The following is a 26,028-nucleotide window of genomic DNA, read 5'->3' as shown; positions in this document are numbered from 1 at the left end:
CTCTGTTCTTTTTCTGCTCAGGGTCCTTTGGAGGTGGCTCAGGTTTTCCTGTCAGAAATCCCCAGTGACCCCAAACTGTACAGACACCACAACAAGCTTCGGCTCTGCTTCAAAGACTTCACCAAGAGGTACAAACTGTGGTGATGTGATGTAACAGTCTTTCATCTCAAAGAGGACGTGTTCTGTATCTGAACATAATGATAACATTTACTAATGAACTAATTAGGAGGGTTTTCTCAGGAGTTGACAGAATTGCCAGTGGTTACAAAAAAACTAAAGTTTTCAGCCTCTGATGAGGAGCGAGACGTGAAATACAAAAACTTTTGAAAACTCTTGAGCTTAAATATTTGACTTTCAATGTAAATCTTCTACCTAAACTTTGTGAATTAAAAAAAAAACCTTCTGAGATTGCCCCCTTCTTTAAAATATCTAGAAATGTAACTAGTTGAAACCTTCAACGTGAGAAAATGCCAAAGTAAGTTTGCCCCAAAACAATCTGAAGAGCAAAGATTCTCCTTCAATCAACCATTTTTTGGCATCTTACCTTCAGTGTACGTGAGAATCTATGAGGCCGAGGTATTTGATGGTTTTCTTTGCCAAAGGTGTGAAGATGCCCTGCGGAAAAACAAGAGCCTGATTGGTGCGGACCAGAAGGAGTACCAGAGAGAGCTGGAGAGGAATTACCACCGGCTGAAGGAGGCGCTGCAGCCGCTCATCAACAGAAAGATCCCTCAGCTTTATAAACCTGTACTGCAGGTCAACTCGCACAGGTACGGCTGAGCGTGACTGAACTTTGTCTGAGTGTGTGTGTGTTTGTACAGCTGTCTGTGTTTAGCCTTTAACCTATGGAGTGAGGACATTTTTGTCAAAGTGAGGACATTTTGGCCGGTCCTCACTTTGTGACCCCCCCTTTAATGCATTATGCCAATGAGTGTCCTCACTAAGACAGCTGCACAAACGTGTGTGTGTAGATTATGTTTTGGATGTTGATTTAAACCCGTCTTTGTTATTGCTTTTATAAAATCATGCAGCAAACGGACAGCTTGACAAGGTAGTTTGACACATTTTGAGATGTTCATTTTCCGTTTCTATCATTCATACGCTTTCTTGTTTTATTGAATTTCTCGGATACAAGGGAATTTTTTTTAGATGTGTATTTAAAAAAGAAAATTTGATCTGCGGATGTGTACTTCGGCTATCTTCTTAGGAGGAATTAGCCTCTGGGGCTGACAGCCAATATTTGGGGGCTTCTGGTGTAGATGTAACCCTTCACTCGTGTCACTATAGTTACCACAAACCACCACGTGGGGGCGCACATATTACACAGACGAAGGGAGCCTTGCAAAGACAAAAGATGTTGAACTCATTCCTACAGAAATAATATATATATACACACTGAATTAGAAAAAACAAGGAATTTTGAAATTCTGTATTTTCACTTGCAGAATTTGATTATTCAGAACACTGTACAACCTGACCCCTTATGGATCTACATTCAAACTCACTAGATCTGAAATTTTTTATTTCAATCTGCACAACATTTCTCATCCATCAGTTCCCAAAATATGGAAATTAAGATCCAAGAATTATTCTTATTATATGATATTTATGAAAATGTTTAAAAAGTAAAAAAAACTAAAAACTTTTGTCCAGGAAATCCGCTCTGTAATTTCTGCGTAATCCTGCTGAAAAACAAACAAACCAATTTACAGGGGGAAACAGAACCTCTTGGGGAGAGTAATTAAAGTACACCAACTTAATTTTGAAGAATTTTGCAAAAAATAAAAGTATAATAGTCACAATTTCTATTAAACTTTGGGGGAAAGTAAATCTCCAGGTCGACATTTCTCTCTGAATTTGTTCAAAGGTTCTAATTAGATTTTGTGAAAGGCTGTAGTAGATGGAAGAAAGATTATTAAGATACAACTCCAGTGAATTCTTCCGTTAGTTTTTTGTTGTTTGGTGAAAAGACCAGATTTGAGACTTGAGAGTTGAAAATCAGATCTTTTTGCTTGTGTAAATAAGAAAACTTCTTATGTCTGTATTTTTCTTTCCGCAGAGATTCCTTCAGCAGAATGAGTCTTCGTAAGCTTGACATCTGAAGATGAAGAGAACACACACACACACACACACACACACATATACACATTCTTACACACACACACACAAATTGCAATATTTATTTATTCTCAAGTGTAAATAGGAGTGTCTCTTCAAACTTGGTTGGTGTTTCTGAGACAGAGCTGAAAAGCTAAAGGTGTTGCAGCTCGGTACGTCATTCCAGTGTCTTAATTTGTTTACAGAGAAACTGTTACACAATCAGAGGAACGGACCGGTGGTTCTTAAAGTTTAAAGGGATACCTTGGCATTTAGATTTTTCTGTGCAGACCATTTGTTACAGTGGGGAACAAATGTTTATATTTTCCGTATGCTACCTTAAGAAAACGCTAATAATGTGAGCCTTCACTCTTGAAACCAACAGAATCTGCTCGGACAAACCACAGAATACAAAGAATGAGATCCCATTATTGGTCAAAGTGCCAAAAAAAACTTTTATTTCCCGCCAAATTTTAACAAGTGACTGTAGATATGGTACGATTTTAAAAGTCAAGGTGTCTTTTTAATGATGTGTCAAAAAAAATCTGTATTCAATTTCATGTGTGCACTTTTATCACAGTGTAGCAATGCATTTTACAACTTGAAAGTTTATGTAATTCAAAACGTGGGGGAGGGGAGGAAAAAAATGAAAACATGCAAAAAATTCTACTATTATTTATCATAATGCTTTATTACAATTTTTAGTTGAAGCGACAATATTTTAAAGTTCGGTACTTTAAACATCCCTGTATAATTTTATGTAGTTCTTTTTGTTTATTTTAAATATTTTACTAAATAAATATTTTAATGTTCAGTCTTTGTGCGCTTCTTTTAATTCCTGTTTATGCAGGATTGAGGGGTTTAGAGTTGGGGAAAGATCAAAACTTCTAAAAGAGAAAAGAAATGACAAAAAGGCCATAAACATCATTTTTGAGGCCATTTTGCTACTGAAATCAAAATGAATCCTTGACTCCGAGAGAATGAAGGTGATGATATTAATGGTGGTGGTGGTGGTGGCAGCAGCTCAGTTGTCCAGCTGGCAGAGCATGGCCACACCGCGCTTGATCCAGTGCTGAGGGAGTGTGCTGGTGGGCAGCGTCATGGAAATGACGAAGTTGGTGGAGTGGCCTGTGGTGGAGAGGGTTCCCCTCCTCTCACTGGTCTTGTAGAGAGGGCAAACGTAGAGTTTCTGAGGGTCATCGGTTTTGTTTTTAGCTGAGGGACAAAAAATGATTAGTAACCAATTAACAAAATGAGATTTGAAAGAAACACATGAAACCCTGAACGTCTGAATACATACTGAGCTTGATCCAGATGATGGGCATCGTGTCGAACAGGACTTTGGGAAGCTGCTCATCCAGAACTCCACTGATGATAGAGACAAACGACAGTTAAGATTCGTCAATTCTCTTCGTATCTCTCGATTTACATGATATACAGTAATTATTATTCTAAATATAGAAAACGTATGCATGAACCTGTCTTTGTCCCATCGCGCTCCATCCAGAAACAATCCATTGATGTAAACTCCGTCCTCAGGTGACGTGTCGGACTCACAGATGGGAAGAACCTGTGAGGTCATGGAAACAAAACCGCTTGTTAGCACCTTCTTAGGAATGAGATCAGATCTTTGAGTCGGAGAAGAAACCATCAGTAAGTGTGTGTCATCTAACCTCAAAATCGAAACTGAGCAGGTCAATGGGGACTTGGTATTTCCTGGCATAGTTCTGCATAGCCCCGGTAAGGAAGGCCTGCGTGAAGAAGAATCCAGAAAGCCAGAACACGTTGGGTTTGCCATTGTCGTACCAATCCTGCAAAAACTTCAGCCTTGAGAGAAAGTCAGTGATGTAGCTGCCCAAGGGTTTGAGGCTCGGGTACGAGCGCTTGGCCCACTGCTCTGGGAGCTTGCCCACAGCCAGACTGCTGGCAATGGCCTCCAGCTCTGCGTCCATCACCACCAGACCCTTGAGGGCCTTCAGCAGGTTCCGCAGACTCTGACGGATCACACTGCACAGCCTAACGTAGAAAAACAAAAAAAAGTAATCAAGTCATGTTTGATAAACAGTGATGTGTTGTTCTTCATGAACTTCTGACACAGAGCTGTTTCAACATACGTGTTGTAGCGCTCCATCTCCTGGACGAGGACAGTGTTCATGCTCTCCTCGTAGAGCACCGGGAACTTCGACAGGGCCGCCTCTGTGTCAAAATTACTCGGCAGCTGTGGGGAGCAAACATTAACAGGTGTCCGTGAGCATGACCACTAACATGGCGAACGATTTCTACATACGGAGGACATCGTCTTCATCTTATTATCTTTGTCGTATCATTCAAACCTTGGTAAGGATATCCTCTGCAATCTCGTAGAGTGCGTTGTCGTTCCCAGAGCTAGCTCCTCCTTTGGTGCCACCACCCTGGGTGAGCAGCAGGGAATCGAACAGCAACTTTGTCTGCTGGAGATCTTTGGAAATGTCTACGTTGTCATGCATTCCAAACACTTCTGGCTGCTGGCCGGTTGGAAGCTCCTAGAACACAGGAGTGTGAGGTTAGGTATTGTTACTCAGTTGGCTGGACACTGCAGTTTTTGTAGAAATTAAATAAACACGTATTTGAATGAATCAAGTGGTTTTACCTGGATGTATTTGACGTAGCCATTATAGTCAGATGCTGGTGGGGCAAAATAATTTCTACTAGGTGAGAAAGAGTAGTTAGGGTCCGTAATGACATCATTGTTGTAGAAGTCTGCCAACATGGTCACCAGGAGACGCCTATCCCAGTCGTCTGTCACACGGCCACCGTAGTTACACTCCCCGGTCAAATACTTGATGGCCTCGAAGGGCACCTCTTTGTATTCATTCACAAACAGCTGAAACAGAAAATAATATTTGTTGTAATAGCAGAGACTGAATCTGAACGTTGTTCAGCCCTATGAGGTGAATTTGATGTGACGTGAATACCTGTAGCTGCCTGATGCTGATATGGAGGTCTGACTCGTTGAAGCCGTAGGGAATGTTCCAGCCCAGTGGACCAAACTTCTTCCGCTCTTGAACAAGTGCATGGAAGAAGCACAGTCCGTACAGGAGCTTCCCCCAGGTCTGAAAGAGAAATCCAAGAGTCAGAGAATAGCCTTCGCCTGATAGACACAATGAAAGAAGAAATGCAAACTCCTGTTGTATATAAAATGACCCTCAGCTCACCCCCTGCTTCGTTGAAGAACAGAAGAACTCGGGGTCAGAAAGAGGATCCGTCAAGTACGACTGAAGCAGGTTGAGCTTCAGTCCTGTAGGAGGCTCGTTCGTCATTTTCACTCCATTCTGCAGGATGGTCACTGGAAACTGAAACCAGACAGAAGGTATTTCTTTAGGACTCCACTCAGATGAAATCTCTATATTGCTTCTTAATGTTCAGAATGAAATGCACAGTGTTTACCTTGGGTGAAGGGTAGCTGGTGAGCCACAGGCGGAAGTCACGATGGCAAGTTGACGAACTGAAGTCCTCGCAGATTTTCTCCAGGGTGGACATCCAGGAAACAGCCAGATGGCAATTCTGTAAACACACCCACGCCCCCTGCTCCATGGCTGTGGAGATCATCTCAGCCGCGATGGGGCCCTGGCCCTGACCAAGAGAGATGCACTGGAACTTGTTACCGACCATGTCCTTTTGAGTGGCAAACTTAATTAAGCCTGTGGAGAGATTTTTCAGGTTTAGCATTATATGAAAGCATGATATATTTAAGAAATCAACTTTGAGGCCATCTTTGGTAAAGTCCGACTTACTGGCCATGGGATCCGCTCCTGGAGACAACACAAATACGAGCGGGATGGTGGAGTTGGAGTCCTTGTAACTCTTGCTCAGGTCGAAGGGAGGTGGTTGCACATATTTCTTCCCCAGTTCGCCAGCTACATATTTGGTTACAGCTGGCACCATTTTATCAGGACGGAGACATCGAACAATGATCATTTTCTGCAGGTCGTTGAGTTGATCACACCATGGTGCAGGCAGGGGAGTGTTGTAAGGCTCTTTGCTGTCATACACAGGCTTGAAGTCCCCTGACCTCTCGATGAAGGCCTCCCTGTGGAATAAAGAAAACCAAGTTTAACTCCAGTGGTCAGATATAATTCAAAATGACTTAAGGACAAAGATAACAAATGAAAAAGAAAGGCTCTGCGCTCTTTACCTCAATCCCTTTAATCCTGGCAGTTCACTGGCTCGACATATCTCCTCCCAGCTTTTGTCCTGTAGCCAGCTGGGGTCTGGGTTGGCAATGCTTGACTGCAGCCCCACTCCTCCAGTCAGCAAGAACATGAATTCCGAGTACTCAATCTCCCCCTTTTCCCTGAAAGCAAATATCAACATGAGTTGTCACGTATTTCATTTTCATATGAGAATCTGGTTTAATGCTCAAAGCAAATCTCGACCAGTGTCCCACAGGATCTTGAGAACTTACAGTTGTATATTGGAGCAGAGGAGGAAGGAGAAGAGGAGCTTGTCCTTCTCAAACAGGGAGCGACAGACGTTGCAGTACAGGTTGTAGGTGAAGTGAGTGGTCAGGATTTTCAGCCTCTTCTGCAGGTCTTTGGTCTTTGTACTGATGAAGGAAACACAACACAAAGAGTTGGAGGTGAACTAGTAGTTAACATTAGATGTCAGTGTAGAGTTTGTCTTCTTGTCATGTGTGCACATGGCATCTCATGGAACACATAGAAATGTTGCTACGTTTGCTGTCATGATGTCCGACGTGTGAATTTTAAGCTTGAGTTTACGGTATGTGCAGCAGAATTGATCTCACTGCACGAAGCTGCACGTGAATCACCCACCTGTCTTTGATGGAGTTGCCGTAGAGGTTGACAAACCAGTTCAGAGAGTACTGGTACATGGGGTCGATGTTGGTCAGATCGGCCATGCTGAAGAACAGCACAGAGGAATGCTTGGCAATGCGTCGGTAACCCTCCCTGGACTCTGCAATCTGAATTTCTGTCTTCTCTGCAATCTGGATTGAAACAGTACAATGTTAGATTACCAAATACATATATGTCATATGTATGTGAATGACAAATAACACATTCCAGAGCTTGTGTTTTGCGTGTGGTCCGTACCTTCTGTTTATTGGTGATGACTTCAGACATGACCTTAGCCGAGTCTAGAATCTGAATGGCACTCTCATCCTCCAGGATATTTCCCTCAGAAGACTGCAGCGTCTCGAGGATCTGATCCTCAATCTCCTTCAGCTGCCTCTTGTTGTCAGCCGACTGCAGGATCAGTGCGTTCCTCTCCTTCTCCAGCTCTGGCCTGAAGGGCAGAAAATCAACAATCAGATGCAATGCTCTGCCGATGTGACAAGTAGTGTTTCAGGCAAATAACAAAGTGACCATTGTACAAGCCATACCTCTCCTTGGCAACCACGATGCCCAGCAGCTGGTCCTCCAAGCCCTCTGGGGTGATCATGAAATTCAGCAGGGAAACCTTGGTGGACAGCTCTGGTAGGTAGTGAGGGTTCCTCAGCTTCGTGGTGATGTAGAAACTGAAGTTGGCGGAGTACTCGATCACACTTTCCCCCAGCTTGATGCAATCCACACCACCTATGAGAAAGACAAATTATTTATTTTACTTGAGTCCAATTAAATGTAATCAAGAGTCTTTTAGAAGCCATATCACATTCCCAGCACCTTGCTTAAAGGTCTGTTTGAGCAGCAGTGGCTCCAGTGACGGGTCCAGCTCCTCTCCAACATTTTCCAGCAGCACAGGAGTTCCAAACTGAATGCAGTTCTCCAGAGTCCTCATGTAATCCTCATCCGACAGCTTGATTACACTCAGGTTGTTGTCCTTCTCTAAATTCTTCACCCACCTGTTGGCCTGGCCCTGAGGGTCAATCATCAAGGGCCTGCAATAACACAAACATTGAAGATAGAATAAAATTTAGGTTGAACTGTTTTAACCTAAAAACTGAAGAGGATTTAATACTTCAACAAAAACAGACTCACCATCGGCGTGAATTCCTGACAATGACACCATTGTCGATAGAGAAGGAGTCACTGGGGAGACCTGCAATGTTCCAAGCCCTGATCTTGATGGGATCTCCCAGGGTTTTACTGAGAGAGAAGTCATCTGATGACGGAATGTTTTTGGACTAGAGAGAGAGTTTGAGATAAAGGAAAAAGGATTGTAAAAAATTAACAAAGTGCATTCACTCAAATCGCGTGTTTGTTCACGCCGAACAAATCGCGTGTTTGTTCACCGAAAGGCCGAAGTTACCTGGCAGAGCTCAGTCCACTTCTTGGAGCAGTCCTGCCTGAAGCCAGCCGAAAAAGCTCCGAGGTAGGCGATGACACCAGCCGAGACGAGGACATCCCCAGTCAGGTTGTCGTATGTGCTCTGCAGGCTATCTGCTGCCTCAGACCACCTGGACAGATCACGAGCAACAGATTTCAGTCATTCAAATCGTATTCCAATCATATAAAACAATGAAGAATGGCCCTGCGTGGGATTTTAAGCATGCGACGAAAAAACAACCTGCTTGACACAAATTTTCATGCATCCTCACCTGGTCTTCTCTCCACCCAGACCACCGATGAGTTTCTCAGCCCTCTCCAACTTCTTGGCACACAAATCCACTTGGTACTCCAGCTGAGCCTTCTCCTCGGTTTTATCCTCAAAGGTTTTCTTAAGATCAGCCAAACGGTCCTCGACCTCCTTTAGCTGGCCTCTCTTCTCCTCCAGCAGGGTCATGGTGGCAGACAGCGACTCCTCTGCCTCTGCCAGTTTGGCCTTCTTTGGAGCCACAACCTAAATTCACAGAGAACGATTGAGTGTTGATGCAAACATACATAACCATGCACTTGTTATCAGGATATATTAGAGAAAAAGGTCTGTGCAAATACACAGAAACACTGCACCTTCGCCACCCTGTCGTACACCTCCATTGCTTGTATCCACTTGCACAAACCCTCTGCTGCAGAAGAAGCCTTTGCCACTTTAGCTGGGTCAAAGCCAGCCTGAGTCATGTACTCATTACGGATCTGTTGCATCACAGGGGCCTGCAATGAAGAGATGGTTGAATTAGTCAGAACAAAACACGAGTGTTTCCATTAATATAATTACATTGATCATACATCATATTTAACATGGATGTAGTTTTTCTGACACTCACATGAATGTTGTCTTTGTCATACTCCTTAAGATCTCGTAAGAAGTTAATGTCCCCCAGAAGCTTCTTGCTTGGACCCCAGTACTCTGTAACCTAGAAAATAAGACAGACGTGTTATTCATGAAAAAGAATGTTAAAATGTTTTTGTCGTTAAGGGTTTTGAAAAAAAAGTATATTTAAGACATAAATCTGACCATTTTTCCACTCCCAGATGGATCCGGTATCCTTTCTGGCTTTATTCCCATCATCACACAAACTGCTGCCATCACCAGCTTCACCCCTGGAGGTGGATTTTTCATCGATTTCACAATTGTGACATCGCAGGGCTGAAATGAAAAGAAGCATCAACTTTAGCATACACTGTCTATGCATCAGCAGCTGTCTGAGCTGCATCAGCTAAACGTTGTACAAAAAGGCAGTGTGGTTGAAGCGTTCTTACTTTCAAAGTGTTCAAAGCCGTGACCGCAGCTTTCAGGGCGGGGATAGCCTCAGCCAAGTCGCTCTCACACTCATCCTTCAGAGCCTGAGCTGCGTTGGCTTTTATAGTTGCCGCTTCCTCATCAACACGCACAACTTTACTTTTGGCCTCCACCTCCACAGACTCCTTCTCAATCACCTGTAGGTCGTCATATTCAACTTTATAACATTATATATACTTAAACAGATATTTCCATATATAATCTCAGTCAATGTTGTCAAAGATGTGATTTCTTCACCTTCATCATTTTGGCGTTGTCTATCTTTGCCTCCTCCAGCTTAGGCTGTAGGTCCACCAGCTCCTTCTTCATCTCACCCACCTACATTGAGACATTGTCAACATCAATTTTAACAGAGGTGTCCGCAACATTTTAAATGAAAATAAAATTGACAATAAACAACACAACACAGGCAATAGTGGTGCTGCATATACCTGAGACTCAGCGAAGGCCAGTTTATCCAGACCGTTCATATATCTCTGTTTTGCATTCATGACAGTCTCTCGTTTCGTAGTGAGTAGCTGACTGAAAGCTGCAAGCAGCTCCAGGTAGGAAGTGGGTGTCACATAATTATGACGGCCAAGCTCAGAGAGGAACCTGCAAAGGAAACAACAGTGTGAAATACAGTACGTGGAACTTACCTTTAAATATCATTTTAATATGACTTATAGCAAACCACGTGTTGTACCTGTTTGAGAGCTGTATGGCAGAGGTGTGGAATGATTTGCAGATGGGAATGACATCCTGCCTCTCGTTCTCACTCATCCCCAGTGACTCCAGGAAGGAGTTGGCCACACGCTCCAGAGCCTCCTCGGGCCATGGCTGTCAGGGCAAAGAGGGAAAGATTTAGAGTGGGAACAAACACAGAAGATTCAAAGACAGACTGCTGACACTGATAGGAACCGTGTCTATGATTAACCTCCAGCACATCTCATATTTTACTCATGGCTATGTTGTACCTGGAACCAGTCAATGGTGCAGCAGTTGATGAGAGATGGAAACTGGCGCAGGCGAGTTCGAAAGGCATCTCCAATGGGACTGAAGGCCACAACAATGTGCAGGTTCTCTTTACAGCGTGCCACGAAGAATGCAAATACCGCCAAAGGGCTTAACTCCACCTTTTTATTTCCAGCCTCGGCAAGGGGACGCAGCGTCTGGAGAAAGGGAGATGAAGTAAGTGAGCCAGTGAGTTATATCAAATATAAATGGATAGGACTCAAAGTATTTACTCAAAGTATGAGCTGCTCTACAAAGGCTATTACAACCTACCTCGATAATCTCTTGCTTCTCATCTATGGCAAACAGATTGGGCACCTCTCCTGTGTTCAGGACACTGTCCAAGTCCTCCAGAAAAGCCTCATCTTTGATCTGAGCGTCAGTTAGCAAGAACACCGTCTTCTGTCCCTTCAGCCCGGCATTTTTCAGCAGCATCTGTATTGCAAGGAAATTTCATGTTAAAACTCTTCACAGTTGTATCACACACAGAAATAGTGTGAAAATGCATGAGAATAACAGGAGACTTTTTAAAAACAGTAACACTCACCTTGACATCATCCCTCCACTCAATCATGCTGTAGTTCTTCGTGATCTCAGGCTGGAACAGGGTCATGTGGGCCATGGATGCAGCCAGGCGTGTGATGGACTGACGCCCACTGCCTCCCACTCCCACGAGCAGGGCATTGCCTCCTGGCTGCTTCAACACACGGCTGATGCAGGATAGATGCTCCAGGAGGTAGCTAACAGAAAACAGACATTTCGTTAAAGTTACAATTTACATGCAAAGACTGACTAGAGCAAAAATGATCACGTAATGATCAAGTTGACCAAGACCAATGTCTTTTATTCTGTAATGTTAAAGCTGTTTACCGGAAGATGACGAGGTTCATGTGGTTCTTGTGCATCTGGTTGTACTCGGCGAGACACAACTCCACCACCTGAGAAAAGCTCTCCATTGAGGGCACCTCAGCGTACAGGCGCTCATCATCCTCCAGGTCAGGCTGCATGTAGTCGCCAAATAGAAGATTGCTCATGTCCTCCTCAACCAGCTGAGAAAGGGAAACATTAGGTGACATGGATTAGAGTCAGTTTTCTATAAGTTGAGTACAAATAAAGGTCTAAATGTTCCATATGTAAGTAAAAAATATATATAAACATATCAAATATTGTTTAGATTCGGAGAAAGAAGGGACGCATCCTTCATTTACAAACATGGTAAAACATAGTAATGGTAAAACACATGACACCACAGAAAGTAGAACTTACTTCACTCCCTTGCTTCAGGTGATCGAACACCTGAACAAATGACTCATTGAAGTGATCTTTGATGATGTTGTTCATCAGCTGGTAGAGCCAAGCTCGATCTTTGTCGTCCACCAGACGGTCGTAGTAGACACGAAAGACCTCGTGGACAAACAAGCTTATCATAGTTTCCGTGTTCTTCAGAGACTCCTTCTTCAGCAGTAGGCAGCCTTGGATGACGCGAGAGAAGTCCCGCAGGTTGAACGTGTAGTGAGACTTGGCTGGAGTTGGAAGCAGGTTCTCCATGGCTTTCTTATACACCTTTGGGAAATTCAAAATAGTGAATACGGTCAGAAATCTAAAGCAACGGAAAAGACGAGATGTTTGCTAAAAAGGTGTTCACGTGACGTTGAAGTTTCAGTGTTTAGAATTTAGTGACATCTAGTGGTGAAAAAACATGTTGCAGCTGAACACCCCTCACCTCACCCTCCCCTTCAAAACATGAAAGAGAACCTGTGGTCGCCTTCAATTGACATAAAAACTCAAAAGGTTTAGTTTGTCCAGTTTGAGCTACTGTAAAAAACATGGCGGCCTCAGTAGAGAGGACCCCCACCTGATGTAAATAATGGTTAAGAAAAAAACATTTGTATGGTTTATATGATCACACACTAACGAAACCGTCACTAGGATTATTTTATATATTAAATTTCCGCCAATAGATCCCTTTCACATATATCTTACACAGTGGACCCTTTAGCTCACTTACCTCCATGGTGGCCGTCACTATTTGGCTGCCAATATTGAAACACTCAGAGGGGAATTCATTGTTTTCGAGATGGAAGGACATCACGTTGGAGAAGATGCGAACCATTGTGTTATCGCTGAAGGCGTTGATGCCAAAAATGTTGAAGTGTCGCAGGAAGCGAGGCGTCACCATGTTCCTCCCGCCACCAGGGGGGCCCATAGCGGAGATGAGCTGGAGGTCGACAAGCGAGAGGCTGGAGGTATCCTTCAGATCGTACCTAATGGAGCAAAACGGACGTTAAATGAACAATGCTTTGTTTGGAGCAATAAATGTTCCCTTGTATCTCACACTGGTCACACTGGACATGTGAAACTGGTCTTTAATGGTGGATGGTTCATACCAGTTTCTGTGATCCATGTACTGTCGAAGAAGCTCCACAGGAGGCTGCGCTCCGAACTGCTCCAGAGCAGGCATGCTCATGTCATCCACAAAGATGACACACTTCTTTCCCATGGGGGGCCCAAACACTCCCTTCCTCCTCTTGTCCAACCCGGACATGATGATATTCTGGACACACAAACAATGAAAGTAAGAACGTTTTTAAAAAACAATCCTGTGTTGTTTGTCGAGATTACTCATCACTTAATATTTATGATTAATAAAGCACCCGACCAATTTAGTCAGGATAAAAAATAATCCCTCAAGGAACCTTCTTTCATCTGTGGTTTTAAAAACCTCACCTGGATTTGGTTTGCGTTTGTACGGGCTGAAAAATTGATTAAGAAGGGTACAAAGAGATCTTTGTCCAGGTTGTTCATCAGTTTCTCCTTCACATACACTGACTTCCCGGTGCCAGTCGGACCAACAAACAGGGAAGGTCTGGGCAGAGAAAAAAAGGTAGATTAAATTAAAATTAAAGAAAAAATTATATATATAAGAGTATGTGGGGGACCGATACATTCACAATAATTTATATTAATGAAGAACCATTGATGGTAAAAGTACTTACACTCCGTGGGTGATGCATTGGTCCAGAAGGTATGTGTAGCGAACCGTGTCAATGGTGGGAACGATGATGTTTTGCACTTTGGTGTCTTTGTCCCCCAGCTTGATGTCCTTGATGGTGTCATTCCAATGAACCCACCTGCCTTTTCGTTTGAACTGAATAAGAGATAAGAGGTAAAGTGTCTCGGTCACTCAAGTCATGGTATCTTCGGGAGTTGTACGAGTGAACAAAGGCAACAACACTTGTACGACTCCTGAAGAAATAAGTGTTATTTACTGATTCAAACACTGATTTAAACTTAGTCAAACACATCTGAAAATACCTCATAGAAGTAGTCATACACCAGGCCCTCCGAATCCATGGGACACTCCCATTTCCCCACAGAGGCTGGGAGAGGGAATTCCTCAGATTTTCCTGAGATGGTCGTCTTTAAGAACTCACTGAAAACTGCTTGGCTGTCTGCATCACAGCTGCCGCCCACTGACCACGTCATGGAGAAGGCAAATGCAGCCTTGGAGAAAAGAATGAGGTGTCATACAGAAAATACAACAAAAACAATACAACTTTTGCATGGTGCAATTCCAACGCAAGGGTTTTAAATAATTAAGGATATGAGATGATGAATGATTGAGTTTTTTTTACCATGATCCATGTGCGAATGTGTACATCCACACATTCCATCTTGACAGGCTCAGAGAGCAGCATCTCAACCAGTCGACACAAGGACATCACAGTGTTGCTGTCGCCGGTGGGAACAACCTCCTGCAAACAAAAACATTATCAGGCATGAGAGAACTTCTGTTGTACATACATAAATAAAAGTAAATGTGTCAACTATTAGCGTAAAGTAAATTGTCTGCAGATATTTGTGACTGGATTGTTTTGGGGCCCGGGGTCACTCACCCTGCAGAGTTTACGCAGCGTCCTGTGGGCAGGTGGCAGGAGCCAATGGAAAAGCTCCAGCAGCAGCGAGCTGTTGTCCGGGCTCTGCAGAACTTCAGGAAGTGTATTCATCCAGGAGATGACTAAGGGCTCCCAGCCCAACTGAGATGGCTCCATGTAGATCATACCACAGCGACTGACCGTGGCAGGCTGCAGTGACACAAAACAAAGAAGATTCAATTAGATCAGATAAGAGTACAAAGCAAAACTGGTTTGTGTGTGTGATTCTCTGAGTTGTTGAGCTTCTAACATACTGAGGCCTGTGATAGATCCATGGCCTCAAATATTAGATTCATCTGATTGGACATCTGGATGATCTCGCCACTCATCAGGCACAACTGTGGAGGAAGAGCAGAGCAATAAAAATGTCAGTTGTAATGTGAAAACGAATCTGATCTAATATAAGAAATACTAAATGTTGTGAATGGTTTCACTGTGTATGTCTTTACCTTCTTGTTGTCATCCAGCACGGTGTTCATGCTCTCAATCCACAGTGTGTCTATGGGACCGTCAAACACCACCCACTTACGGTGTGGTGTATCGGCTGATGAGAACTCACGGAACGTGTTGGCCACAATCCCATCGGTCCACTTGAAGTGAGACAAGACAAAAAGTGAAACGATTATGAGAAGGAAAGGGACACCTGCAGGATCACATTAATACTGTGAAAACCAGACAATCAAGAGGATCCAAGGCACAGGTTAACTACCTCATGGGAAATTGGGTCAAACTGTCCAAAAAGCTGCCCCATGGTGATGGCCTTCGGGTTCACTGTCCTGAAGATGACTTTCTCCTGCTCGCACCCTCTCTCCTTCATAAGAGTCAGAGTTTCAGCGAGCACATGCAGCACTTTGGTCTTTCCGGAAAAGGGCTCTCCCACCAGCATGAATCTGAAATTAAGAAAAGGATCATTGTCATGCAAAATTGTGTTTCATTTTTTCAAATGGAAACATGCTCCGTAAAATGTCAACTTTTGGTAATGTGAGAAATTGAAATGTAACATACCCGTGTCTGACGATCATCATCTCATAGGTCTGAATCATCTTCGTCAAGAAGAAGTCTGTTGGCTGGACATTGTGATTCTTACAACAATCACCAGCAGCCTCAAGGAACAGCTGCAAAAGGTACAAAAACATTGATTTTAATATACAACACAATATAAAAAAACATACAATAGGTGTTTGAACTTAATTCAAAAGAATAAGTAATGACGGCTGTATCTGACCTTATAGTCAGCCTCTGGAAGGGAGATGCCTGGGAACAAGTCACTGAGGATGCCGTTGAAGAGCGGAATATCATGGGCGAGAAACTTGGGCTCATTAACATCCTTGATGGACCTCAGGAGCTGAGCGTCAAGACATGGAAGTGAAAGGGTCAGAAACACCCAACAAACCAAAAAAGGTTTCTAAATAGGACACTGTGTAAAATGTTAAGAAAATGCAATGGATTCAATACCAGTATGTCCTCATTCTCATCCGGAAAGGTCAGCTTGAGGTTTCCTGCAGCCACAAGTACAGCTTTGACAGCTCTCATACCATAATCATAATGAAACTGGGACGAGAGCTGCTCCGAACAGAGCCTGTAGGTCATCACTATCTTCACCGACAGTGGTTTGGCATTGAGGAAGCCATATGAGTACAGGGAGATTTCTGCAATCAGGGCGTAGTTGGGGACCATCATGGCGACCGTTCGGAACAACACCTGCACAAAGAAGAGACATAAATGTTGGACAGTTGCTTATTGCCTTATTTCAGGAAGTTGTTCAAATAAATAATCATCATAATTTGATGTCTGGTAAGATATTCTTTATCTCTGTTAACCTTGAGATTGTCTGGGAGTTCTGAACGTCCTGCATAGCCAGGGTTCATCGTGATGGACACAAAGCAGTTGGGGTTGAGTTTGAGCATGGTACCCTCAAAGTCAAACTCCTCTAACTTCTGCCCAACAGCCCTCTGGATGGAGAGAACCTGCTGGGCCACTACAGACAGCACCTCCAGCTCGATACGGTTGAACTCATCAAAGCAGGCCCATGCACCAGATGAAGCAAGACCCTTGAAAAACTAGGAAATATCACAGAACAGAATACGTGTTAAAACCATTCCCATTTGTAACAATGTCATCATCATTATGAATGTAAATATAAAATTTGCTGCTGATATTACTTTTCCCATAGCTATGTAATCCAGTCCGTCCGAACAGTTGAAGACCACACACTGCACAGCGAGAGCTTTGGCGAGATCTTTAGTGGTCTCTGTCTTTCCTGTTCCTGCTGGACCTTCGGGTGCACCACCCAAATTCAGGAAGAAAGCTCCAATCTGAGAAAAAAGCATAATATTTAACATCCAATGCCGAAAGTGGCATGTGCTCACATTCAAGGAGATTATTTGTTTGGTGTTTTACCAGAGTTCGGTAGCATCTGTCTGTCAGTGGGGTGATGACGAGACGTGGTGAGTTCCCCAAATACTCATAGGCATATTTCACATCACAGTTGATGATGCGAACACGAACGTTATCTTCATTCCAGTAGTAACGCAGCTGGGCAAGCCACTGGAAGTCCGTTTCACTCGTTACGCCTGTTAAAAAATGGTCAATGTAAATGTGTTGCTGTTTCTAGGTGCTGAGGCAAAGTTAAACTTATCAGCTCTGTATTTTGTGCTGTGAGCTACCTTTCTCGATAAGCTCCATGACCACATCCCGGGCGTGGACATCAATCGTGACCAGCGCTCCCAACGTGGTCCTCGTTTGTTTGGGCAGTTTCCCTCGCACCAGCTGTACGACATCCTTCAGCTGATTCTGGAGTTGCTTGTAGTAATCCTTCAAAGCCTACACAGATCAAAATCACTGTTACTGTTCCATCTTTTCTCCACTGTGACACTATCATGGTGCCATGATAATCTAGAGAACTTTTCAGATCAGTCATCACTGCTTTCAGTTCATTTAAAATTTTATGTCCTGCGCCAAATCACAACGCACATGATCTCAAGGCACTTACAATATTATGATACAATATACCCTATTAATGCCATCAAACGCCTTTGTTGTTACACCAATAAGGATTAAAATTACATTTTGATGTCAGCTAGGGATCCTCACAACAAACTCTTCTCATATTCAGAAATATTTGTCATGCCTCATTTCCGTGAAGTAAGCTGTAATTGTAGGTATTTAAAAAACATTGTTTGTACATTTTTAAGGTGCAAAAACTTACATTTTGCCTGATGGCCTCATGCACCTCTGAGGTCCAGAAAATCTGAGAGGTGCAGAGCACCACCTGCCCAGGCCACTCCTTCACCCACTGGTTCCGATCAGTCGCAGCATAGGCCTGTTAATACAACCACATGTTTATCACTCATCTTTCTCACTATTACAGTTAACAAAGCAAGGTCTTGTGTTATTGTTTAAGGAAGTAGAACAGGGATCTCACCAGTCTGGACTGGGCCACTTGGTCCCTGACACTTTTAATCATCATATCCTCCACCTGCACCAACCACTTCTCCACAGCTCCTTTGGCTTGCGACGTGGAAATATTCTGGATTAGCTGCACACGCTCCCCCTCACTGCTGTACATTGCCTGGATATCCAGATTGGGAAGAAAGTCCAGTTTGGAAATGCCCTCAAAGCACTTCTTGAGATGGGGCTGGACTCGCAGTGGGTCCTTGGTCTCAGACAAGATCTCCAGCATTTCATCGTTGGACAGAAAGAAGAACCTGGATGCAACACACAATCAAAACTAATCTGTGACATGAACAAAGATTAGCGTACAAGTAACAATGCAAAAACATGTTGTGTACCGTGGGAAAAAGAGACGTTTCTTCTCCAGGTAGGCATTCAGTCCTTTCAAGATGATTTCCAGGAGGTTGTTGGACTCTTGCAGTTTTTCTAACAAACCAGGCATTGAAGTTGCTAGTAGAATCTATTTGAAAAGTCAGAGGTTAGTCCAAACAATGTATCTTTCAGGCTTTCTCAGTTTTTTTTTTATGATCTAACAACAGTTTTGACAAGTACCTTAGGATTCTTAACGCAGTGCCTCATGATTTCTTTCCAGTTTTTGTCCACAGTTTGGAAAAGTTTTCCCTCCTTTGGAATCTGCAGCATGATGTCCTGAGAGGAGAAGATGGGCTCCAGGTAAAGCCACTGGCTCTGTACCTTCAGCCACTCGTCTATTGTCTCCTGAATGTGAAGCAGGGACGCCTCCCATTCCTGAGGTAAAAAAAACAAAGACTTAAAGGACTGAATACACAGCAGGTGATTTCAAAATACACCCTCCAGGTGGAACTCTGATGCAAGTTGAGCTTTTGCTTAGTTTCTATGTGCATTCCCCAAAACGTGAAGCAAACCTTGATCTCCTTCTCTATGGGCTTGATGAAAGGCGAGCCCTTCATAGTCTGAGTCTTGACAATCTGGTCATCAAGAGTAGTCTGAATCTCGTCCAAGGAAGCCAGGATAGATATTCCAGAATCCCTGTACGGTTGGTGGTTGAAAAAAACGTCATCCCAAACACATGCCATGGATTCCATTGCCTTCTCCAAGGTAAACTCCTGTAGAGACACAAAGAAAGAGTGTGAGCATAGTCAAAATGTAGATACAGTATTGAGGTTTTAGCAAAATGAAAGGAAAGAGTCCTTACTTTGGTAGCAGCAGCACTGATAGTCTCAAACTTCTCCAAGTAAGGACCAAGGTTCTGTTTGAGGACATTGCGAAGGGTTGTACGAGAGTCAGGAGTGAGGTCGCTCCCCACGATATTTGACATCTCCTTCCAGTGGCGGGCTCTGATGCCTGGATTGCACATGACGGACACCAAGGGGATATGCTCCTGTTGACACAAGCACATTCCAGTGATTATTATGGCTTCAGGACTTCAAGACATTCACTGCAAGAGTTGATGACATCAATGAGCCCCTTAGTTTAATACAATACCTTGAACTGTTGGATCTGCTCTAATGCACTGGAGCAGAAAAGTTCTGTGGGAGACTCCTCCTGCTTCCTTGGATCAGTCGGTTTTCGATCAACCTTTCCACCTTTCTTTTCAGCCTCTGGTCTGAGCTCTCTCTGTTTCTTTTGGAACTTCTTCAGCATCTTGTAGATCTCCCTGTTGAACTCATCAAGCTGTGCCCCAATGCTCTGCCCATCTAACTCTGTGAAGGTTCCATCCATCCACCTATAAACAAAGAAGATTACAGGATATATATATATATATATATATATATATATATATATATACACACAAACACAACATGTGTCAAACTGAAGTTATACCTTTTCTCTGCGCTCTGCCACTTCAGTGAAAGTCCAAACAGCGTGTGGTACATTGCAATGGTCTCTTTCATGACATCAACCTCTGGGAAATGCATGAGGTCCCATTCATAGACGACCTCCTCTTTGTTAAGGGAGACGATTGTCTGCTCAGTCTTCTGGACAAGTTTGAGAACTCTTTGCACATCGGTCATATGCTACCAAACAAAAAGCACAAGACATTTAAATATGTATACAAAGAAACAGAATAAAAACTAAATTGATTAAATTATTTAATGAAAAGTTTCTGACCAAAAAACTAAATAAAATAAACGAAGAAGCAAAACGGAATGGAATAAAAATTTCTACTAATTTCTCAGATTCCGAAATTGCTGGAATTAGGTGACACAAAATGTTCTGTGATGCTTTTGAAAAATTCTGCTTTCATTGCAAGCATTTATAGACATAATTAAATTTGAGTATATAATCCGTCCAGTAATTTCAGGCCTTGTTATTTCATATTAAATTATTTTACAATAGTTTGTCATTTTAAAAATGTGCTTTTTGAATACAGTAAGATGAGAAGATCCATCAGCATATTTACCATATATACAGAGTCATATATCTTCTCATCTAACGCAAGAAAGCAAATACATGTATATATCCCAAAATGTTTATCTATTGAGGTTATCTGAAAGCGACACTGTACCTCATGCGCCCTGTCCAGCTCAAAGTAATCTTGGAAGTCCTCTACTCTAACTTTCAACTTCCGCAGCTCTGCCGATATTGCCTGTCTTTTGGCGAACAGCTCTTCCGCTCCTTTCTGCTTGGCCGTTGAAAGGATCTGGAAAATAACGAAGATGCCCAGAATTAGGACATCTTTAAAAGAAAGCATAAAAATGCAAAGACTTCGGTTATATAAAGTTATAAGCAGACACACAAGCCTTACCTCATCATTGAGTTCTAAGACAGTCTGGATTTCTTCTGGCCAGTTTATGAGAATGCTATTTTGAACCAGATCCTCCTCCTCATAGAGGGAGAAATCAAAGAGGGTCATCATATGACAGCGGGCCTCCTGTCAAAATACAAAGTGGTAGGGATTGGTGTTAGATTCAAACACAATAACTGAAATCCATATTTTAATTTGCAAAATACTTTTTAAGCTACGACAAGTAGAGCCAATCATTAGGTTACTTACCGCAACTTTTTCTTCCATTTTAGCAGAACCCTTTGTTTGAATGAAATTGATGTACTCAATCATCTGGGCTATGTCCTCTGTAGTCTTTGGAACAATCAGAGCTTTCTCTTTGATTATTTCAAATTCAGAACAGATCCTTTGAGCGGAAACAAAAAGTATTAAATATAAATCAAAATGTCAATGTTCAAAAACACAGAGTGACAGTGTTATTGTGAATGTTACAAGAAGTGACTCACTGTAGAATCTGCTCGCGGTAGTTGGTGAGCATTTTCTTTAGAAGTGTCTCAGAATAGCTTTTTGCTCGTCTGGCGAGCCCATTCCTTAGCTCTTCACAGTTCAAATGGACCATTGGGACATTTACTTGTGGCGGCAACTTCATAATGTCATACCGCAGAGCATGAAAGTCCTCTACCCGCTGTAAGAAGCAGTGAAATTGAACATTGACAGTCACCTGGAAAACTGACAGCACGCTAGGTTTAGGTGCATCATGAATTAAACATTATTATTTGTTACCTTGGTGTATTCATCAAAAGAGTGCTCTTCCTCCATGAACTTCTCCACCTGAGCCTGTGCAGTTCCATTGACTAGCCAGTTGTACTTTTCAACTGCAATATAAAGCAGACGTTAGCTCTGAAGTGACTCAAGATCAGCAGAAGATCTCAATGATGGGGGATGATGGGAGATTACTGGGTGAGATTATGAAACATTACCATAATGTTGGAGATGTTTCTCAGGATCCTCCATATTCCTGCGCATCGATGCCTTCAATGCATTTTGAGCCCAGGCTACGATGAGAGGAGGCACTTCAGCATCAATATATTTCATCCAGTCTCCCAGCTGTGACTGGATCATCGGGACTCTCTGTGGATCATTATCATACATTTCAACACTATCTTAGAATATATCATTTGTAGCTCAAAACACAATAAAATTACATAAAATTGTGTTTTGAGTGGTTATTACACATGACTTCACCTGCAGTGCATTTGTGATGGAATGAAGAATCCCCAAAACGTGATCTTCCAGATCTTGTGAGGAGGGGTACATTTTGATCTTTTCATCATCTAGTGTCAAGACCACACTGATGTCGGGCATGCATTGTTCATTGCCAGGCTCTAACAGTTTGACAAACTCCTCTATGTTTCTCTGAAGCATGGCTTTCATCTAGGAATTGACATGAGAAGAATCTCCGTAAATCCAAATGCGTGATCAAGAAACATACATTAAAAGAGCACAGCAGTCAAACATAATAATGTTGGTAATCTGCAGTTTGTACAAATCTATCTCAATACAGCAGACTATATATTTGCATTATTTACACTATGGGATGAGATTCATTTTACTATAGGCAGCTCTAAAGACACAACATTGTCCATGTTTCAATTCAAGGGAGTTTGCTTACGATCTGAATACTGTTTGTAATAGTAAATTTAATAATCCTGCTTCAAATTCCTAAAATCAGCATTACCTGGTTGGAGATGAGGGTGGAGGCACAGTTATAGAAGGAGTCCAATGTATCTGTAATTCCGTTCAAATGTTTTGACTTAGTTAGTAGCTGGATGACTTTGTGGAACCACTCTTTCATGAGACGTTCCTCTGTCGTACTACACTCCTCAGCTATTTTATTCCGTAGCCTTTTATAGTTCACGGGGCTGGAAGACCTGAACCAGCAGAAGCCAAAATTAAATCAGAAAGAGAATTGAGAAAAACTTCACATGAAACATCCTAGTTATGTGCTTATTTTAGTGGATCCATTTTAGCATTCATGACGTCTTTTCTTACGTGTATCTTGAAGGATCGACCAGGACCAGCGTGAAAAATGTCATGTGGCCCAAATTCGAAATAGCCTGGATGACCCGATGCACAATGTGCAAATGACTTTCCATCCACTGGCGGTTTCTGATAAAGCTCTTATGCCATTGATGGGAAACATTAAAAACTCTGGAAAAAATTGGAGATGCATTTTACAAAAGGGTGTGAAAATGCTACAACCACTACAGCTTCTATGTGGTAATTCTGTATTGATCATTTCTCGACTTTAGATGCTCACTTTATGCGCGGAGCTCCCTGCTTTTCTGAGCAAGGCATCTTATCTGGATTCTTTAATGTTGTGTCAGCTAAAGGGAGGCAAAATGGCATAATGAGACACGATTCCATTGTACGCTGCATGTATGCTACACACATGCTGTAGCTTACATTAACAAACAATTGGCAATACCGTAGTTTGTGACCAGAGCACAGCGGAAGTTGTTGCGGAGCTCCATGCAGAGCTTCTTTAGCTGTATCTTTGCGTCAGTGCTCTCTTTAAGTTTCTGTGGGATTCTGGCACCAATTGAGGCCAGCCACTCTTGTGGAATTGGAGCGACTGGGCACTTCTCTAAACCCTGCTTCAGGAGCTCATAGATCTTCTGCAAATGGGACAGAAATAAAATAAGAAAGGCACGATATACATAAAAGTAATTAAGGACATCAATATAAATACATACATACATATAAGTAGATTTTATTAAGAAGATATTGTCTCTAGAAAAGTCAAATTTTAAACTAAAAAGAAAACTCACCCTTTCCTTCCCCCTCTCAGTACCCCACTGTAAAGCAGGTAGAGAATCAAACATTATTATTGTGTACAGAAATGTTGTGTAATAATATTTAAACAATATTTGTATATTAATTAATATTTGGAATATGCATATGTAGTTGGATAACTGTTATACAGGAGATAAAAATGATGGCTCTGGTGATGCGTCGCGCATTGCTGCCTTGTGCTTTTTCCTCCGTCTTTCAGCTTCCATTTCTTGAGACACCCTGTAATATTCAATTGACAAAGTGTTAACACAGTGTAAACACAGAAGCTAACACAATTATTTAACTTTCACAATATCAGAGGGGCAGTGACAAAGAAAAAAAATCATACAGTAATTGCTGGTGTTTCTGTAGATCTCGCAGTTTCAGTCGCTTCTTTTGAGCAAGTAACCAGTTTTTCATCTCCTGTGTTGCTGCATCCAACTGATCGATCTCACAATGGTGAGAAAGTTTTGGCAAAGGGACTCTGAAAAGAACCAGAAGAGGAGGGAAAAGAGTTTTCAGTTAATGCTAGTTAATGTCGATTTCCAGTTGGTGAGACAGTTGAACTGTCACTTTACTGTTGGATATGTAACGGAAATTTTACATTTGTGTATGTATAATTGCATGAGCAGACCTGTATGTGGACTGACCAAATTGTTCTCTAAAAGGGTAACCTTAAGGTTTACAATTGTGGCTTAAGAGACTTGAGTTTTATGGCCTCAAGAAACCACAACTTTATGGTATCTTTTGGTATCTCTAATTGGGATCTTACACCTGGGGTCTCACAGGGGGGTCATCTACAGAACATGTTAACAAAAGGACAGGATGTCTCCTCCACTGAGTGAAACTGCAAGAGGGTAATAGAAACCTTTGCATGCTTAGTGGGAGGGGGCTGTGAACTATAAGAACACTGATGCTCCTATGTTCTTTGCTCATTTGTGCATGTTATTCAGGTGATGTGTACTGATGAGTCCATCTGCAGATGCCGAATTAAACTTATAGAAAGAAGTTTTTGACTTTGTGCTTGTTTAACAGAAATTGCCACCACAGGTACTGACAAAGACAAACTTACGATGTGTTGAGGCTTTGCGTCGGTTTTTTGAGCTGCAAGACCTTAACCTTGGGCAGGACTGGTTTCGTCGGTATCCTCTTCAGTTTAACTTTTTTAGAAACCTCAGGAGAGCTAGTCCTCTTTGGCAAAGGCCACCTGAAAAGAACCAGAAGAGGAGGGGAAGGATTTATAGGTTAAGTTATGGCTGTTGTATGTTAATGCTAGGTTGATTTCTTGGTGGGACAGTTGAGCTGTCACTTTACTGTGGGGTACTGACAAAGACAAACTTACGATGTGGTGAGGCTTTGCGTCGGTATTATGAGCTGCAAGACCTTAACCTGGGGCAGGACTGGGTCAACTGATGCACCCTTCTGCGGGGTCCCTAGCGGTCGTGACATTTTTTTATCTTTGAGGCGCAAACTGGGAAAAGTAGCAGTGTCTGTCAAAAAATTCACTGACGTGAAATTCGCTGATCCCCCAAAACGTTTGAACGGTTGCAAATGTAATAGGTCTGAATTTCTAATTGTGGCAACTAGTCAAAGGTTAAAAGGAACAAAGCTGCTGCTTAGCCTTTGACTTTTAACTGCCTTTGATCTTAAGAAGCCCCTCCTGAACTCGAATTCAAGGGTTACCATGACTCCCCTGTCTGCCTCTATGTAGTCTATGATTCAAAGAGAGTGGGGTGACCTTACAAAGCCCTTAGTAATCAAGATCCATCATGTATTTCAAAGCTCATATCACTGTATTTATTGTATTATAGATCACTTCTCTCCCAAAACACAGGCTCACATGAGAACAGGGGGTAGAGTCCTTAGCCACCAGGCTCCTCTCCTGAGGAACCAGCCTCCACTCTGGGTCCTGGAGTCAGACACCATCTCCACATTTAAGACTTCCCTCTTTCATAAAGCTTATAGTTCATTCTGGATCACTCACATTTATGTCACCAACTTATTCTTTTCCCTCCCATAGAGTCTCTCTCTATTTATTATAAATATCATATTATATATTCTATCTATAAATATTATTTTAGCTCATTTTCTTCACATTTAGCAAATTTTCCTCACATTTGCGACAGAAATCCAAGTCATATATAAGTTGAGTGTTAAATGTTATATCTATATGTAAACATTAAATCTGAGTATCAAATGTAAATGTTAAATATGAATGTAAATGATATATCTAAAATTCTAAATATAAATCTAATGAGAGTTTTTTCAAGTGTTTGCTCACTGTGGGAACTGTTGAGCATCTCTATAATTTTCAAGGTCTAAACTTGAGCATGTAGAGTGCCTTGAGATAAAGTATGCTAGGATTTGGTGCTATACAAATAGAAGTGA

The 26,028-nt window shown here is 42.3% G+C and overlaps 2 protein-coding genes across 24 annotated transcripts in view; one reads left to right on the top strand and one right to left on the bottom strand.

Moving 5' to 3' along the window:
* The window catches only part of dock7 (dedicator of cytokinesis 7), a 45,347-nt gene extending 42,436 nt beyond the window's left edge, over positions 1–2,911 (top strand). For 22 of the 23 annotated variants that reach the window (XM_069521628.1, XM_069521627.1, XM_069521626.1 and 19 more), the window contains 3 exons: positions 22–128; positions 603–770; positions 2,060–2,911. In XM_069521628.1, coding sequence (XP_069377729.1) covers positions 22–128; positions 603–770; positions 2,060–2,102 — 318 coding nt within the window. In that variant the 3' untranslated portion in view covers positions 2,103–2,911. Of the gene's footprint in view, positions 1–21; positions 129–602; positions 771–1,031; positions 1,052–2,059 lie in introns of all 23 variants that reach the window. The other variant, XM_069521616.1, reaches the window with a different exon arrangement.
* Positions 2,770–25,286, bottom strand: LOC109636612 (dynein axonemal heavy chain 12-like). Its single transcript, XM_069521608.1, has 73 exons — positions 24,983–25,286; positions 24,713–24,847; positions 23,990–24,124; positions 23,790–23,880; positions 23,637–23,663; positions 23,294–23,483; positions 23,126–23,192; positions 22,858–23,016; positions 22,544–22,736; positions 22,051–22,239; positions 21,786–21,936; positions 21,589–21,680; positions 21,312–21,490; positions 21,076–21,211; positions 20,827–20,952; positions 20,587–20,721; positions 19,902–20,095; positions 19,563–19,803; positions 19,273–19,458; positions 18,983–19,183; positions 18,651–18,845; positions 18,437–18,558; positions 18,070–18,352; positions 17,854–17,967; positions 17,312–17,468; positions 17,046–17,218; positions 16,808–16,960; positions 16,466–16,705; positions 16,101–16,346; positions 15,871–15,990; positions 15,651–15,760; positions 15,355–15,535; positions 15,095–15,235; positions 14,900–14,983; positions 14,607–14,795; positions 14,346–14,465; positions 14,026–14,214; positions 13,707–13,858; positions 13,438–13,576; positions 13,098–13,264; positions 12,719–12,974; positions 11,977–12,273; positions 11,581–11,759; positions 11,258–11,450; positions 10,984–11,145; positions 10,674–10,868; positions 10,403–10,536; positions 10,149–10,311; positions 9,955–10,035; positions 9,678–9,854; positions 9,433–9,564; positions 9,242–9,331; positions 8,988–9,128; positions 8,636–8,877; positions 8,347–8,494; positions 8,076–8,221; positions 7,761–7,975; positions 7,481–7,673; positions 7,191–7,383; positions 6,912–7,084; positions 6,542–6,682; positions 6,272–6,430; positions 5,871–6,166; positions 5,524–5,777; positions 5,292–5,429; positions 5,052–5,189; positions 4,727–4,960; positions 4,431–4,619; positions 4,212–4,315; positions 3,771–4,113; positions 3,576–3,667; positions 3,398–3,465; positions 2,770–3,312 (listed from the first exon to the last, which is right to left on the bottom strand). The coding sequence occupies exons 1-73, from the start codon at positions 25,087–25,089 to the stop codon at positions 3,122–3,124; spliced, it is 12,066 nt and encodes a 4,021-aa protein (XP_069377709.1). The 5' UTR covers positions 25,090–25,286; the 3' UTR covers positions 2,770–3,121.
* Positions 25,287–26,028: the final 742 nt, after the last annotated feature.

The sequence above is a fragment of the Paralichthys olivaceus genome, chromosome 3 (assembly GCF_024713975.1).
Source record: "Paralichthys olivaceus isolate ysfri-2021 chromosome 3, ASM2471397v2, whole genome shotgun sequence".
Taxonomy (NCBI): Eukaryota; Metazoa; Chordata; class Actinopteri; order Pleuronectiformes; family Paralichthyidae; genus Paralichthys; species Paralichthys olivaceus.
Note: the sequence above shows the minus strand (reverse complement) of the source record. Positions and strands in the feature narration are given on the sequence as shown.

Coding starts and splice junctions, on each gene's coding strand:
- LOC109636612 (XM_069521608.1), bottom strand. CDS start 25,089: ATGTCACGACCGCTAGGGACCCCGCAGAAGGGTGCATCAGTTGACCCA. Junction 23,484..23,636: donor CTGAGAGGGGGAAGGAAAGG/GTGAGTTTTCTT, acceptor TCCCATTTGCAG/AAGATCTATGAGCTCCTGAA. Junction 17,968..18,069: donor AAGTGGCCCAGTCCAGACTG/GTGAGATCCCTG, acceptor TTGTATTAACAG/GCCTATGCTGCGACTGATCG.